Source organism: Octodon degus, unplaced genomic scaffold (genome assembly GCF_000260255.1).
Source record: "Octodon degus isolate 3935 unplaced genomic scaffold, OctDeg1.0 scaffold00042, whole genome shotgun sequence".
Classification (NCBI taxonomy): Eukaryota; Metazoa; Chordata; class Mammalia; order Rodentia; family Octodontidae; genus Octodon; species Octodon degus.
In genome coordinates this window covers 110,709-128,958 of record NW_004524618.1, presented here as the reverse complement: position 1 = coordinate 128,958, position 18,250 = coordinate 110,709, and the positions used below count along the sequence as shown (strand labels likewise).

General features: G+C 47.2%; 1 protein-coding gene across 1 annotated transcript; it reads right to left on the bottom strand.

The window, feature by feature from the left end:
* Positions 1–6,860: 6,860 nt before the first annotated feature.
* On the bottom strand, positions 6,861–17,960 carry LOC101577556 (acyl-CoA desaturase 1). The gene is made up of 6 exons (XM_004631433.2): positions 17,531–17,960; positions 16,544–16,826; positions 12,953–13,083; positions 11,390–11,595; positions 10,202–10,434; positions 6,861–7,352 (listed from the first exon to the last, which is right to left on the bottom strand). Exons 1-6 carry the CDS (start codon positions 17,552–17,554, stop codon positions 7,153–7,155), a joined length of 1,077 nt encoding a protein of 358 aa, XP_004631490.1. The 5' UTR covers positions 17,555–17,960; the 3' UTR covers positions 6,861–7,152.
* Positions 17,961–18,250: the final 290 nt, after the last annotated feature.

Here is an 18,250-nt window from a genome sequence, read left to right as displayed (position 1 = left end):
GTGCTTGCCAGGGAAGCACTTATTCCACTGAGCCATCTCCCCGGCCCTTAAATTTATTTCTATTTATTTTATTTTTTGATGCTGTTATAAGTGGAAATTTTTCCTTAATCTTATTCATTGCTAGTTTATTGAAATACCATTGATTTTTGTCTATTTCTATTATATCTTGCAAACCTGAACTCAAGTATTAGCTTTGTAACATTGTATGTGGCTGAGTACAGGGGCATATACCTGTAATCCCAGTTATTTGGGAAACTGAAACAGGTACATCTCAAATTTGAGAACATCTTAGCCAGTTTAATTAGAACCTGTCTCAAATAAAAATAAAAAAGGCTGAGAATATAGCTCAGTGATAGAGTACTCCTGGGTTCAATCTCAAATATTTTAAAAATTAAAATTAAAAAGTACATGCATGTGTCCTTTAGTGTGTATATCCTTGTATATTTGCCGTGTATAAGCCACGTCATTTGCAAGTAGATACAGTTTTACTTCTTTCTTATCTAGGTTCCTCTCACTTTCTTTGCTTGGTTTTGTATTGAGACAGTCTTGCTGAATTGCCCATGCCTGCTTAGGGGCGTTACTGTTCCCAGGGAGTGCTGAGATGGTGATTGAGACTGGGCGTGGTGGTGCACCTGTAATCCTAGCACTTAGGAGGCTGAAGACAGGCAGATCACTACTGGTCTGATCTACGCAGTGAGACCCTGTAAACCCTGTAAGACCCTATAGACCCTGTACTAAAAATAAATAAATAAATAAATAAATAAATAAATAAATAAATTGCCCAGACTGGGCTCCCTTCTCTGCTCCCAGAATGCTGGGATTACAAACACATGCCACCATACCCACTTCTTTTCCTGATGGATGGACATTTTGGAGCCTATCTTGGACTTTTTAGGGAAGAGGGAAAATATGGTTGCATTAGGCATAAAGAATTTCATTCCTGGGCTGGGGAGATAGCTTGGCAATCTAAGTGCCTGTCTGGCAAGTGCAAGGACCTGGGTTCCATCCCCAGTACTGCATGCTGAGTGTGACCCTGGAACCACGGGCATACCGTGCAGGCCACCAAAACCAGGCGTGGTGGTGCATACCAGTAATCCCAGCACTGGGGAGGCTGAGACAGGAGGATCACTATGAGTCTGAGCTGACCCTCTACCAAATAAATAAATATATAATTTTTTTTACAAAAAGAATTTCATTCCTTAGCTTATCCATTATCACAAGCTACTTTTTTTTTTTTTTTTTTTTTTTTTTTGGCAGAACCAGGGATTGAACTCAGGCCCGTGTGCTTGCCAGGGAAGCACTTATTCCACTGAGCCATCTCCCTGGCCCCACAAGCTACTTTTTATTATTTTGTCCTGTTAAATCTTTTTTTTTTGTACCAGGAATCAAACTCATGACCTCACACTTACCAGGCAGATGTGCTGCTGAGCTAATTTCCCAGCCCTTGTTGAATCTTTTTGTTTTTAAGCATTTCATACAGGGTCTACAGGGACTACAGGGTCTCACTAGGTAGATCGGACTCATAGCAATCCTCCTGTTTTCAGCCTCCGAAGTGCTAGGATTACAGGTGTGCCACCACGCCCCGTCTCAATGGCTGTCTCAGTGTGCCCCAGGGGTGGGATTGAACCCCCCCTACACCAACCCCTCTCCCTCTGCCTAAGCAGGCACTTTAGTCACTAAGCTATCTGGCCGGCCTACTCTTGTTAAATTTTTTTTTTAAAAAAATTTATTGAGAAACAAATAGCAATGAGACAGTTTCAAATCCTATTAATAAGACAGTTTCAATAATTAACACATTGCATATTGTTGTCTTTGTAGTGGTTATTCATTGTACAAGATGCAGACATGACATCCTGTCCAAACACTATTAGTTACTTGTTAAATCTTGATGGCTAACAAGTAACTTAATCTCTTCACCCTTTCTCACACAAAACATGTCAAAAGCAGAGTTGAGGCTGATTTGCCCCTGGGACCTCTTGCCCTATAAGGAAGCCCATTATTCATTATTTCAATTTTCTCATCTTTAGGTCTCTCCTTTGTCCTTTTGCTTTCAGAACTTTTGCAGACCAGAATAAAAAAAAAATCTTTAGTATGAAATAAATATATAAAAATACAGACTTCCTGGAGGAAGCGTCATAGAAAGATGTTTAAAGAGAGGACAACCAACAGTGAAGAAAGAAAAGAAAAAAAAAAAGAAGGAAAAAAAAAGTGAAGAATGTAGTGAGGACACCAGGACAGACTGCTTAAATTGGAGGGCAGCTAGGTATGGAGATACACAGCTGGGATCCCAGCACTGGGATTGCCGTGAGTTCGAGGCCAGCCTAAGTGACATAGTAAGACCTTGTCTCAAAATAAATAAATAAGAAAGAAAAATAAAAATTGGAAGCCAATTTATAAGAAACAAAGCAGATGGGAAATGGCTGTTGAGCAAATGAAAAATGTCCTGGCCTGAGTAATTTAAACAAAATAAAGAGAGAGTGGGGCTCAAAGTAGAAAGCCAGATATTCATTGATAGGAAAAACACACCGACAACTTAGTCTCATTGTACATAAACCTTTGAGCATGGCTACTCAGAATTAGGCTGAGAGTCCTACTTTAGGATGACAAAGAGTCATGCTTCTTGTCCCAGGCAAGGACACCCTGAAATGAGATGGGGAGGTGAACTGGCAGAGCTGGTTCTCAGATCTCTTAGAAGCCTCAATGTTGATCAGGGAATTTCCTGAGGGAATGTGGAGCTTCTACAGACTGCAGAGTCTGCTCTTTCAAAGCAGCTTAAGAAAAAAAAAAAAAAAAAAAGAGAGAGAGAGAGAGAGAGACAGAGAGAGAGAGAGAGAGAGAGAGAGAGAGAGAGAGAGAGAAAGAAAAAAACCCTGAAGCCACTTTTTCCACCTTGCGATCCAGAAGTCCTCTCTACTGCAGAAAGCACCTTGTCCTTGGGCTGTTTCCTTCTTCCAGCTGCTTCGAGCATCTGCACTCCCAGAAGCCCTTTACTTCCTTTAGGCAAGGACATTCCAGAATACTCTAGTACGAATTGCTTTTCCAGAGTGCTTCTACTGCTGCTCGGCCTCTCCCAGGATCTCTTTGGGAACCATGTGACCACATGACACATAGGGAAACCTGGCATTTACCTGGCTGAGATGTCAAGATACCCGCTGGTGGGAACCTGTTTAACAGCGGCAGACTCCGCCCCTGCTTTTCTGTAGCCCTGTTTAACAGAAAGTTACCCTACCTAGGAAGGGCAGGGCAGGTTATTGGGGTAGAACTCAACCCTTGCAGCTTCTAGCTTTTACTCTTAAAGGTACAGGACATTAATAGGGTGATGACAGGTCTCAGGAGACGCTATCACAGCCAAACAACTTCCAGACAGTGCAGTTAGAGTTACTTCACTTTTATTATCAACAAACATGATCTCAGATCAGTACAACTAGCTTCAGAAGTGATATTAATGAAAATTATTTTTAGAATTTATTCTTAGGTTACAAATGACTATTTCACATAAAGGAAAAATATCCCACCCAGGCAAAGAATAAGTATACTGCATCTGTTTTCACAGCAATGAGTATGCATTCTCAAGTTTTGTCTTTGTTATACACCACTTCACCAACGGAAGTACAGGATCCCTTGAAAGAACCACGCGGACTAATGATGGTATCTAGAACATAGACACATCAAATTCATGGCAGACACTGCTGCTATAAAGGTCTGTAGGACTTGACAGTTCTGCTGAGCATGCCAAAATGGTTGATAAAAACTTAGTCATTCCTTAGAGCTGCTCTTTGAGGTAGGTCAGTATGATTACCCCATTGTAACAGAAGGAAAGTGAGGCACATTATAGTGATTTGCCTAGTGCAATGGTTTCAGTGTCCCCCAAGTTCATCCCCAGCACAACAGTTTGAAAGGTGGGACATTTAAGAGGTGACTAGCTCAGAAGGGTTTTGAAGAAATTAATGACCTTTTCTCAGAAGTATATTTGTTATACAACAGAAGGTCAGATAGGAGTAGCTTGGTGATGAGAGAGGCCTGCTTTAGCCAACAGTGTAACATGGTGACATTGCTCGGTTTGCCTTTCATAGTAACCCGTGTGAGTCACACTTACAGAGAATGCACTCAGGATATTTGCAGGATAAGGAGAAAACTTTCCATTTTAAGCACCGTTATTTCATAATAAATCACACATTGAAATCATTCCCAACCTTTGTCAATTTTGTGCTCTTACTAAAAAGAGCCCCACATTTTCCAAAATGAGAAACCCAGAAAAGAATCCTGGTATTCGCTGTACTGATAATCCTCCACCCAATATCCTGCTGACACTGGCTACTACAGCAGGCTTAGAGGTGGGCAAGGACTCCCCAGAGGGAGTGAGGCCAGGTTCACAAGCTGTAACATGGATTAGAAAAGGGATAAGGCACTGAGTAGGTTGTCAGTACATCCATAAGGTGAGGTCTGTCAGAAATCCATCTTGAGAACAGTTTCTCAATAATGTGCTACTTGGACTGAGCTTTGGAACCTCAGTGTTCCTCACTGAACTGGCCCACCATACATACACCCAAGTGTACACCAGGGCTGTCACTCTGTGATCTGCACCTTCAGCCTTGCTGCGGACATGGCATGGATCAGATCCACGCATAGAAGGGGAAGCTGGTTTTGTTGTGCATGTGTTACAAAGGAGGCATCTGATGATCTGTAGAATTAAAACCACCTAACAGGTGATGCGGCAAGGGGTAAGCACGCAGGTCAGCAGACCTAGTCTACAGTGATCTTCCATGAGGTATCTTCTACTTTAATGAGCAGGTCGAGGACAAGGCCACCCCAGTGCAGGTTAGTGGTTGCAGCCTCTATTTACTGGACACAGGAAGGTCCTCCCCCAAACCCCCGCCCACCACAGAGGACCAACAGTAGACAAAATATTTGGTACTGAGCACTGCTAATCCTGTAAAGCAGGGCTAGACTTCTGCCTTGACACCTGCAGTACAGGAACAGGAAAGGTCCTAAGTCTTCAAAACACAGATGGAGGACAGTGACAAGCACCATGGCCAGCTCACTGGCCTTGCTCCATCACAGAGCCTTGCTGAGTCACTAAAGTTTCTACAAGTTGTGAGAAACCTTCTGGAGCCACAGAGGAGGCTGGCATAGTGAAGCTGCAGGAAAATCAAGAGACCCACAGGAAGGTGGCAGTCACCGTCACCAAGTCACATAAACTCAGTGCCTGTGAGCAGGGTGTCTGCAGGAAAGGGAGCTGCCTGAGGAGGAAACAAAGGCCAGGGACTAGAGATGATCGTAAGAGAAAGGAGACCGATGGGATAGAACCGAGAACCAAGAATGAGGCTGGTTAATGACTCCTTTCTCCTGGCAGTCATATGTATGGTCACTGGGCCAGGAATGAGTGAAAGTAATGTCTTAAGAGACATGACTAATTTATATCCAATCTGTAGCAAATAAGACTAATAAGTGGAGGTATTATTGACCTTGTCCCATTAGGTTACCTAATAACTTAATAAGTTCTGAATCCCCTGGATATGTTCTCAGAGGCCTTTGGAAAGTTATCCAAGGAGCTGCTATAAGGGCTGTCCCTTAGTCTATGTCCTGCCCACAGATAGGAAGAGACAAATAGCTAGTTCCTTTTCTGGAAGTTTCCTTACAGAAGGAAATGTTACTTTCCTGTTCCCAGGAAAAACTGTATGCCTAAATATTTTTTGTTTGACCCAATCTCACCTGTTAAAATCCTCACATTTCTGGATGTGTAAAAATTCCATGCAAATCCTATTACTGGGAGGGACAACAAATATCTTGAGGCTGGAGAGCAGATCAAAGTTGGATGAGCAGCTCATGGGATCCTCACAACTCTAAGCTGTCCTATTCACCCATTCTGGTGACACCTAACTTCACTTCTAGGAAGAACTTTTTGTTATTAATAAAAAGTACTTTCCAACAGAGAGCACTTTTCCTACCAAATAAACGCTTCTTCATCCTTAGTCATTGACTTGCTTGTAATGATATGAGTCAGAAGTTTATTGTACTGAGGGAGCAAGGAACAAAGAAATGAGCCTGAGGAAACTGGCTCCTTGTAATGTCGGCAAGCTGGAGACAAGGTAGTAAGAGGTTCCTACAGGCAGCACCCTATCTATTCTTTATTCCTTTACCTGGGAAGTTACCAACTAATAACACATAAACTAGTTAGTAAATGCTGAAAGGCAGTATAGATAAGTTTGTTTTCACCAAATTATTTATGCACATTCCTTAGTCTATTTGTAGCCCTCAATAAATGTGAGAAGTTTCCCTGGCTCAGGGCTCACTTAGAATCTCAGTGAGACCTTGTGGTCCAGGGCATCCAGTCTTGCTGTCGTTCTTTTCACGTCCCCCACCTCCTGACAAAGTCAGGAAAGGTGGTCCCCCTTGTGGAGGGCTCCATATTGCTGCTGGGCAGGCAGCTGGGCTCGACACCCTCTTACCATCTCTATCCCACCCATACTCACAAACCATATGCATGGCCAGCTTCTTCCTGATCATCTACCTGCTTTACAAGTCATGTGCCAGATACATTTTTCCATTCCATCAAACAAAGTGTGGCTTGAAGACATTAGCAGGGGACACCCCAGGAAGTTTCATCTCTAGCTAAGCCACCTACCTTGAAGCTCAGGGTAGCTCAGACAGTTATGTGGAGAAAGAACATCACCTTTAGAGCTTCAGAAAGGCTGTCTATACTTTACAAGGTGGGCGCAGACCAGTGACTGAGCAGCAGTTTGCCTGGGAGGCTATAGGGAAGAAGAGAAAGGGAGGTGACAGAAGCAGGAAAGTACAATGCAAAAGAAGAGAGAGGAGTGTCTGTCCAACATGATAAGAGCATAGTGGTTGGCTTTCAATACTTCTTAAAAGAGTGTTCCAATTTATTATTTATTTTTAAAAATCAACACATAAAATTGCATGTATTTTTCATGTACAACGTATTTGTACATATATTGTGGTATGGTTAAATCTGGCTAATTAAAATATGTATTACCTTAAAAAGTTATCAAAACTTTCCCAGTTTAAAGAATACTGTATCGGAACAGGTTAATATCATCTTTAGCATCCTGGTAGCATTTTTCAGTAGTTAATTAACACATTAAGCCTCTGACAGTCTGGCTTTTGGAAAAGAAACCCAGATGACCCAATTCAACCACTCTTGTAGCTTCCATCTCCAGTTCTTTTAATCCTGGCCAAGACGGCAGCCTTGGATACTTTCTTCCGGTCATAAGCCAGACCAAGGGCAGCCATGCAATCGATGAAGAATGTGGTAAAGTTGATGTGCCAGCGATACTCACTGGCAGAGTAGTCATAGGGGAAGGCATGGTGGTAGTTGTGGAAGCCCTCGCCTGGAACAAAGCAAGGAGAGAAGTTACGGAGCTCAGTGGATTGCTGTCTTCCTCATCTTGGCAGACCTATTATCTGGCTTGAGGGTACCTCAAACCTCAGAGGAATCAGCTGTTAGTGAATGAATGGATGAACCTAGTGCCTTCAGTTCTGAAGCAAATGTCCTCAGAGGCATGTTAAGCAAAGAGCCCAGAGGCTCTAGTTACCCATGACAGTAGTGGGGGTGGGGTGGGGTAGGGGAGCAGGGGCGGGCAAGGGGATGCTGGGAGGGTGTAGATGTTTCTCTCAGAGGATACTGCTGGGAAAGGCCTGTACAGTGGGAAACAACAGTTTCAATTGTAAGAAAAAAGTACTGGCCCAAGACCCCACATGTACTGGGGTGCACACTGCAGTCTAAAGGAGGAACCCTTTCTCCACCACGTTAGTGCTCCCTACAAAGGTGGAAGGTTCTGAGAGAATGGGCCTCAGCTGGCAAGCCAGAAGGAAGGAGGTACACACAGGAGCTGGGGTTTCTCAGTCACTGCAGGCACACAGTAAGTTTCTCTCGCTTCTAAGGCTCTGAACTTTGACCCTGAAGTGGGGGAGATGTTGACAGAACAGAACCTTTGTGAAAATACTTAAAGAGATTCCCTGAGACTCTGAGAACTCTGGTATGAATACTTCACAGTGCTGCAGAGGAAGGTTTTCTATAACTGGGAAAGTATTTGCCAACTCCTGGCACATCTTCTTTCTGATCTGATTCCAATACTAACAATACTGACTCTTATCACAGCAAGATAAAAAACAGGTAATAAAAAACGTTGTTGGATGCCTTGTAGATAACAATATCCAAGACAGGGAAGTAATGCTGTGAGTAAAAAGCAAGGGAAGGAAGTTGCATTGCCCTGTGGCCAGTTGTCCACTGTTTGAACTGCACAGGACCATGCCATGGCCAAGAAGCCAATGGAGCAGGGCTAGCTTCCACACAGCCTTCTCCAGCCAGGCTCTGGGGAGAGGAGGGTTACAGGTGGCAACTAGAGTGGCAAGAGACAGCCCATGGAGGACTGAGGGGACAGTAAGCTGCCAGAGAAGATGAGCATGAGACTGTAAGGGGGTGATTCTAGAAGCAAAGAGAACTGGAGAACAGAAAGGACAAGGTAAAAGGAAAGAGCAGGTTTGTGGAAGTCAGTGACATAAGGGACAAAGAACCTGAACTGATGGTCAAAGAGAATATAGGGAGGAAAGATCACATTTCAATAAACAACACAGGAGATACCTCAGTCTAGATTAACCTACTTCTATGCAGACTGGCAGTGTAGGTTATTTATATCAAGCTTGGGTTAAAACACAAACATGCAAGACAGAGACAGCAAGTATGGCCAGGCTGAGAGCATAAAGGAAGATATTACGAGAACAAGCACTCCGTGATGACGTGCATGAATCTGTGAGCAGTGCGGTTGGCTAGGCGTTACTGGATGAACAACAGCTGATGACTGAGGCGAAGAGGCCCTGGAGATACAGTTGCTTTGGGGTGTCAAAGCCTATGTGCATATGGAAGGAAGATGAGGGAAGACAAGTGGCAGAACTGTTCTTTGATACAGCAATTGGGACTCGAATTCTAGAAAGAAGAACCTTTAGCAATAAACAACATCAGATCCTGGAGTAGTACCTCTGAGGAAACCATCAGCATTATCAGAAGGCTCCCAAAGCAATGCTGGGGAAAGGAGAGTTCCTAACAGATATCAGGAAAAGAAGGCAAGAAATAAAGGACAAGCAATAGGTAAGTGCTACCAAGAGTTGAGCTGATGGGCTTCATGCTGACACCAGTGATAAGGCATAGTTCACAATACAGCACGGTGTGCCCAACTATGATGGGAGATGAAAACACTAGAAATGTGACATACTTGAAGATTACTGAACAGAATAATTTACATCATTTTCTTCATTTTATAAGACACTTAAATATGAAACACCGGGGCCTAGGGATGTAGCTTAGTGGTACAGTGTCTGCCTGGCAAGCAAGAGGCCCCGAGTTCAATGCCTGGCACCTAAATAAATATATATAAAGCACTGGACTTACAAGTCACCCAGATGACCACATTTTTTATTTACGCATCTCTGGCCCCACATAAGACTACAGACCTGCTCAGAGATAGCCAGTAGCATGTGGAGATGGTTTAAAACTTTATTATTATTACTGTTTTTTTGAGACAGGGTCTTACTGTATAGTTGAGGCACTGTGTAGTCCAGGCTGACCACAAACTTAAGAGATTTTCCTGCCTCAGCCTCTCAATGCTGGGATTACAGGCATGTTGTCACTACACCTGGGATTTTTACAACTTTTAAAAAATCAAAAGCAGGGGCTGGTGAGATGGCTCAGTGGTCTAAAGCACTTACTTGAAACAAGCTTGGCAAAGCACAGGGACTGCGGTTCGATCCCCCAGCACCACATGCCAGCCAGCCCCGCCCCCTGGTGGGGCTGAGCTGGCCATACACACACACACACACACACAATAAATAAATAAATAAATAAATGTTTAAAAAAAAAATCAAAAGCAGTATTATTTTCACCCTTTCCATTTGATATAAGAGAGGTTGCCTTGAGCCAGGAAGATAGCTCAGTAGAAGAGAGGTTGCCTAGGGCTAGGGAGATGGCTCAGTGGAATAAGCGCTTCCCTGGCAAGCGCAAGGGCCTGAGTGAAGAGGTTGCCTAACCCTCATTTGGTTTTCTCGATATATTAACTCTCTAGTTTTTATAGTGAAAACTTGAGCTATTGGCCAGTCATAAAAGCAGGTCTCTCTCCGTGGCTCCTGCCCAAATACCCTTGTCATCAGACAGCAGATGTAGTCCTGCTATGGACAACGGACTTACCCACAGCTCCCAGTGAAACCAGGATGTTCTCCCGAGACTCAATGTTCTTATCATATGGGCGATATCCAAAGAGGTGCGCGGCACTGTTCACCAGCCAGGTGGCATTGAGCACCACAGCATACCTCAGGAAAGTGGCCACATACAAGCTGTGTAAAAAGGTTTCGTCCCAGCAGTACCAGGGGACTAGTGTCGGCAGGATGAAACACATCAACAGGAGACCGGGCTTGTAGTACCTATGCAGAAAGAACAGGGAATGCGAAGGGACAACACTCACGCTTCTGACGACTCCCTCTGACTAGCACAAGCTGTCTTTTCACCAAGAGCACAAAGGGCAGAAACCAACATGAAGGAATGGAGTGGAAAAGTTTTGGAACACATAATGTTCTTATGTCATTCCTTAGAGGCGGCAGTGTGAATGAGTTCAGCAGCTTTTCCAAGATCACCCACTGAAAACAGTGGAGGAATGTAGGCACGCTTGTCTCCTGACTTGAAACACATTCTCCTCCATCACAAGAGCACAAAGCCATGTTGGTCAAATCATGAAGTCATCCGCCCAGTGGTTCTGTGGAAGCTGAATCAAATCCTGACTTGCCACAGCACTCTCTGTGACAGCCCCAACCTCTCTTAAAAGTCTTTTCCCTGTCGAGGCCACATTTTGGCCAAAGGCCTTACTCATGACCACGCTGTAGCTCACTGTTCTCTTGCACTGACCCTGCTCACACAACTATCTCCATCCTTATGTAAGTTCTGATGCTGTTTTTCAAACCCTCCCTGGAGTTAGTCCTCCTTTGAGACCCTTCCCCACTGAGCCTCTCGTGGTACAGACAACATCCTGTCCTGCATGGTGGCTGTTTAGGCCTGAGCTTACCACTCCACCTGTGGTGGGCTACAGAGGACTGGATGGGGAAGGACTCAGCTATATTCATTTCTGGGTCCATGTCCTGTTCTAGAACAGCAAACATTTGTTGCACTCACTGATTTCATTGAGATAAGGCAGAGAAAGGAGAAGAGCAATAAATTATGGGTGTGGGCCTGTGAAATATTAAAAACTGGAGGTTTATATGACTTTAAACACTCAGACCCAATATATTCCTCAGCTTTTATTGTACAAGCCCTAAGGAAAGTTTGAGTTCCCAACCTGGGTGACCAAAGCCACAGTCCCAGCTCCATCCTGCTGCCTTCACTCACCTTCTCTGGAACATCACCAGTTTCTCGGCCTTTAGGTCAGACATATCCAGCAAACCACCCTTCTCTTTGACGGCTGGATGTTTGCGCACAAGCAGCCAGCCCACATGAGAGAAGAAAAACCCACGCCGGGAATTGTGAGGGTCCGCATGTGTTTCTGAGAACTTGTGGTGGGCACGATGATCTCGGGCCCACTCATATACATCATTCTGGAGGAAAGAGAAACACCACAGAGGCCTGAAGAGAGATGTTCTCCAGGGAGGACAAATGCCCACGCATCTATATGGCTCACTGCTGCAGCCCAGCCTCCCAGCATCCCCGGAGTCTGGTACCAGAGGAGGCGTGAAGGAGATGCAGTTGGCCCTTGCCTGCCCAGAGGTTTGCAGGAAAAGCACCTTGCATCCCCTGCCCACAGGAATAGCACGCTGCACCTCAAGACTGTGTATGGGGAGGATGGAGAAGAACCCAGAACTCAGCCATGTTAGGAAAGAAACCTTAAGGAACATGGCACAGGTTCTCATGGGTTACTGCTCCCCAGGCATACGGAGAGTAAGGTGGGCACCAAAGCCCCAACGGCTGCTCTCTGGGTGCAGTCCTGGGAGCCCTACCCTGAGGCCCTCCTGAGTTCACCTAACCCCATAACAAGGCCACAGGTAACCTGTGAGGCATGCAGCCCTTGTCTAGGATTCTTTCCTTCCATTCAAAAACATACTGATCTGTCTTCTTTCCCTCTGCTCACAAGAACACCATTAGGAATCTCAGATTTAAAGTTGCTCAGGAAGAGATGAATATGTAAAGGTGGTAAGTTCTGGGGAATGTCGTTAATACAAAGGGGACTGATCTGGCTTTCTGTTCAGCTCTTGCTGAAGCTAAGTCCTGAACCAGGAGCTGTCTTTTGTTCATTGCTAGAGCCCAACAGCTATGACATTCCCTTCATTGTCTCTTGAAAACTTTTTGTCTGAATCACCCTCAGGACTGGACCTAGCTAGAAGGGCAACCCAAACAGCACCACAACACTGGTGTTACAACTTCTCAGTGACTCAGTTTTCTCATCTTCTAAATGAAAATACTACTGTGACTTACTTCCTAAGATGTGAGGGTTGAAGAATTAATCTATGCCTAACACTTGGCACAGATCATAACACAAGCTGGCGCAGCAGTGCTTACTGTTATTATCTGTGTAAAAGATTACCTCCTAGTCATTTTGTATGTGTGTTCCTGTGAGACTCTCTATGATGAATTTAGTGTCTACTTTTTGTCCAGAAATGCAAACAGCACTGGCTTTGTGACCTGGCCCTTCACTAAACTATGGGTGTGCTGCACTAACAGATGCACCATGGGATCGAAATGCATCTGTTCCTCAAGAACAGGGCCATTTCCCATCCTGGGACTTGTAAGCTCCCAAAGATTATGGACCACAGGAGATTATGGACCGCCCTAAGACAACCTGTAAGGTGACCACAGGAGACGGGAAAAGCAATGACCACCCTTTGGGACTTCTCTCTGAACACTGAACCCCTTTCCTGTGCCATCTACAGGCCGGGCTTGGCAGCACCAGCTTCTTACCTGGAAGGCCATGGTGTTGGCAATGATCAGGAAGACCCTCAGAGGCAGGCGTGCTTTGTAAGTTCGATGACTCCACAGGCGATGAGCTCCTGCTGTGATTCCCAGGGCACTGACAACATAGTATACGTAGGCTGCCAGGACAGGACACAGGCGTCAGCAGTGTGGAAGTTCCACCTGGGAAAGCACCTCGTGGACATGCTCCTCCTGTCACAGTCTGTGTCTTCTTTATGCGTGGCTAAGGATGTTTTCCCCTGACCCTACTTAGCTTTTGGTATTCAGAAAAAAACAAAACAAAAAAACCCATCACCTCCTAGCTTCTCTGACTAGATGGAGAAAGGCTAGAAATGCCAGTAACAAAGGAGGTAGAACTGAGGAGAAAAACCAGGGCTTTCACCATTGAGCCACTTACCAGTCTGAAAAAGCATTAACCCAGGGCCTTTCAGGGCCTAAACTACTCTGCCAGCCAGAGCTTAGAACCCATGAGCAAGGGCAACTGGGCACTAACCAACTGGAGGAGCCCCATGTGGTGGAAGACACTAGGGACACAAAGGGGAGGCCATTTATCAGCTGGAACCAAAGCCTTTCAGTACCGTGCTGTAGTTCAGCAAGCAGTTTGGCTGCAGCAGGGAAAATCAGTCCTGATAGCCAAGTGTTGAGTGGCTGGTGCCACTCAACAAGGATGTGTGTATTCTCGGATGTACTGTATACCCTGACTGGGGTGGGTGCCAATAATATGCACACTCGAGTGAGGAAACAGATGCTGTGTGTCTCCAGGGTCACAGAGTAAAACTTAAAAAACTAGGTTTTCTATGGCCCCCTTGCTCATGTTGCAGACCGACCCACTCACCCTGCACAGCCTCTACCCAGTTCCCAGGTCTCTCCTTTGCCACGTCCCTCTGCCAGGTCAGGTCTAGACAGCGCCAGGACACTGCCCTGCCTCGCCGTCCTCTAGGCCAGCATGTCAGGAGGCACCCTGTGTTCTCTAACAGGGAAGGCACACAGCGTGTATCCAGCCCTTCCTCCGATGGGCTTCGAGAGGCAGGGGGTGAGGCCCTAATGGAAACTGTTAATAATGTGTTGCTCCTTGGGTGCATCTGGAAACAATAGATCCTCAGTGGCCACAGGAGACACCACACATTGTGACAAACTTGTCCTATGTTCCTTTCCAGCGAGATAAGTTTCCAAACAGCCTCCTCTCTCTCTCTGCACCTGGTTCTGTCCCTCCTACAGGATCCCCAGTGCTCCCATCCACCCAGGGGAAGTTCTGGCACATTTCCTCTGGCTGGGCTCAAGACCCCAAGTCACTGACAGAATCTAGCTGTCTGATGACTGACAAGACATAAGTAATCTTTATTTGTTTATATATTTGGTACAGGGTCTCCCTGCACAGCTCAGACTCGTAGTGATCCTCCTGTCTCAGCCTCCCCAGTGCTGGGATTATAGGTATGCGCCACCACACTCAGCCCAAACAGCCCTAATCTTCAGGGTCTGGATACACCTGTGCCTGGGAAAGCCCCATGGGCCACAGCCCTGGAATCTAATAAGAGGTATTGGGCCTGGCATGGTGGTACATACCTATAATCCAGCACTCGGGAGGCTGTGGCAGGAGGATCTTAGTGAGCTCAAGGAATCCTGGGCTTCTAAGTGAGTTAAAGGCCTTCCTAAACTACATAGTTAGTCCCTGTCTAAAAAAAAAAAAAAAAAAAATTAAATAAATAATGTATTTGGTATAGTGTCTCACTACAAAGCTCCAACTCATAGTGATCCTCCTGTTTTCAGCCTCCCCAGCACTGGGATTACAGGCATGCACCACTAAGTCCAGCCTGGCAAGTGCAAGGGCCTGAGTTCAATCCCCAGTTCCATCGGAAAAAAAAAAAAAAAAAAGGTCCTGGGTGACATAGACAAGGGCCAAGGAAGCACCTCTACTGGTTTCATGCTTGGTTGATTCTTAAAAGTACCTAGATTAACAGGGGAATTGGGAAATCAGGGAAAGAACCCAGGCCCATTCGAACCACACTGCTAGTTCTGTCCTGTAGAAGACTTGGGCCAGGAAGACACATTCTCCCTCTGACTCAGAAAAGTACTGTTACAATAATACTTCACAGCTTTGTTCTATGGAGAAGGCTAGAGGGGCCCTCCCAAGCCCTTGGTATGGCCAGGGACATCTCTTCGTTCCTGTCCTGTGGATTCTGGTTCTAGAGTCTGCAAAACAACATAAAGCTCTCAGATAGCAGAGACAGGAGAAATGCTGAGAGGCCATACAGTTACTTAAACAATCTAACCCTTCTGGTCCTAAAGGTACTGACATCTCCACTTAAAACACTGACAACTGGTGTGTCTCACAAAGTGGTATTTCTGTGTTCCTAGGAATTCTGCCAGACAGAGCTCCAGGGACCAGAACCCGCCTCCTATAACACCTAAAATGCCCAAGAGACAGCAAACCCCGCACCATGTCGTTCTTTTACACAAATACTACACCATAGCAGAGACTACTCCTGGAGACCTCAGGTGTCCCTGCCAGGTGACCTGTTCACTGACCCGAGGGCAGCAAGGGGCCTAGGCCTGAAGATTCCCCTCTCCTCCGCTTCCCACACCTCTCACAGGTGTGGCTCCAGGGCACTGGCACTGTCACCCAGGATTCAGTCTAGAGCTGCGCCAAGGCAGGTCAGGACAAGATGGGGACCATCTGCTTCACTAGCACAGCTGCTCGAGGCTCTCTTCTGTGGCCCGGCTGTCCCTGCAGAGGAGGGTGTGTGTGGGTGGGGAGGGTTGGTACCAGAAGTGCTGGGACCTTGGTGCAACTGTGGCCTCCAGAGAAGGGGCTGGAGCAGGCAGTCGGAGTAGACATGAGACACTCCCACAATCTGACCTTCAGAATATGGCTTGCTGCGCTGCACTGTGGAGACCTGCCTGCAATGGCAGCAATACATCTGTACAACTGGGTCACATAGGAGCCATCGTCCTCTCCCTCCATGACAAACTGGCTTGATCTGCCAAGGGGCCAGGCTCAAATATTCTAGTTTTGAGGCAGGGTCTCATATGTCGTTCAGGTAGGCCTCCATCTCAAGATGATCTTCCTGCCCCAGGCCTTGCATGTTGGGATCCAAGACTTGCACCATCATGCCATCATCAGACATTGTAGTTTTGTGGGTAACCACCTTTGTGTTCCTTCCTTTCAGTGATCTCCCTCTCTACAGTGTCCCTTCATCCTACCCCTGACTGGTTCACCATAGAGCATGTGACGCCCATGCCTTAAGGCCAATGCCTAAGCCTGCATTTGCCCCAGGAAGGGCCTCGATTCTCTGTGGCAGACAGACCAAGGACAGGCAGCCCCACCAATGGCTCTGTCAGCAGAGCTTTTCCAAGGTCAACTACCTCATGCCTCAGTCTTTCTTTCAGTGTCCCTGCAGAGGCTGAGGCTCATTTCCCATTATTCTGTTAAGGGTCCCCCAAACCTGACATTTCTGGATTCCTGCCCCACTGTGCTGTGCTCCCAGGCCACTATAAAGATAAAGACATGGCCAGGAACCCCACCCTATCAACAGCAGCCAGAACGTGGTGTACTGGCTGGGGACATGGGTACCTACTTACCCCACAGGACAGTGTAGAACTTGCAGGTGGGAACCAGAGTGATTCCGTACAGGGCTCCCACATGCAGCAGCGCCATCAGGATGATGTTCCTCCAGACGTACTCCAGCTTGGGGGGGGGGCCCTCTTCGTCTTGGTAGCTGGGGTCGTGTATGTCATCTTTTATTTCAGGGCGGATGTCGGCTCCGATGTACTGGGGAGGCTTGTCCAGCTTCTGTAGACCATTCTGAAGGCCCCCAGAGGGGGGCGCCGTGATGGTGGTGGTGGTGGTGTAGGAGCCAGACATCTGGAAGATGAAAGGGAGAGTTGGGAGAACAGAACAGTATGGGGCCAGCAGAGGCCTCAGCTCCGAGCCCACGCTGGGGGAGGGGTGCTAAGGCCCTGCCCCGCCCAGGGCAGAAGCTACTTGGGAGTGGGGTGCTCCCTGGGATGGAGCAGAAAGAAGAGTGCAGACACTGTGCAGAGGTTAGGAGTGAAACTTTAACGTGAAGAGGCAGAAGAGTGGTGAAACTCTCACACCCTTGGCAACACACAAAGGAAACCCGTGTGCATACATAGAAGTCCTTGGAGCTACTGCATTTTTCTGTACTTTAAACCTTAAAAGCCAGGCGTGAAGGTAAATGTCTATGATCCCAGTGCTCGGGAGGCTGAATCAGGAGGATCGCAGTGAGTTTGAGGCCAGCCTGGGCTAAGAAGTAAATTTAAGGCCAGCCAGAAGTACACAGTGTGATTCTGTCTCAAAAAAAAAAAAAAAAAAAAAAAAAAAAAAAAAAAAAAAAAAAAAAAAAAAATCAAATCCAAAACCAAAAGCCCTAAGAAGCAAGGGTTGGAATCAGCCCTCCCAGTTGCAATCTATACCCCATCGCTACAGGCAGTACATCTCGGAAGACGTCTAAGTACTCGCCAGTGTCCCCGACTCGCCCCCACGCGCGTCCTCAGAAGCGCAGCCCGGCTTGCCTCGCTGCAGCGGGTCGGTCCCGGGGAGCTCACCTCCTGCAGCATGTGGGCTGGCATCTTGGCTTTCTGTTGCTAGGCTCACTTTGCCTGGGCTGAGGCTGCGGAAAGTGGTACCTGGGAGCCGAGGGTGGACTTCGGTTCCGGAAGCTGCTTCTGCAAGGCGATCTGGTGGAGCCACGCGCCAAGCCTACTGCGCCTCACACGCGGCCGGGCTCCGGGCCTGCCCGCTGTGCGCGGGTCCTGGGGCCGGGGATTTAAAGAGCTGCGCTGGCAGCAGTCCGCCGGCCCGTATTTCCCCAGACCTCTTTTATCTGCTGCCAAGACGGGCAAAGTGTGCGGAGCCGGCCGGCCCACGTAGCCCGCGCGCAGGCGGGGGCTGGAGAGGGAGGGACAGCCAGGCGCACGGCGACCGAGCGCGGAGCAGGGATGCTGCAGTCCCTAAACCCGCGCCGCGGCCCCTGCCTGCGGGGACATGCTAATGACTCCTGAAAGCTACGCTTTGCTATTGGCCGAGGGGAATTTGGTGCCACCTCGTTCTGCCGCTGCCATTGGTTCGGAGCAATCTGCTGTTCCCTCCGCCGCCGCTCCTCGCTCCCCTCCCTTCTTTTCTTGTCTACTTCCAGACCCCGGCGCCGGCGGCGGCCCGGCCCTTGGCTGCGGGCGCGCAGACGTCTTCGCGCGGAAGCGTTCGGCTGGGCAGGGCGCCGAGCGCAAACCTATACCCCCACCTAAGCCCAGTGCGCGGGAATGTGC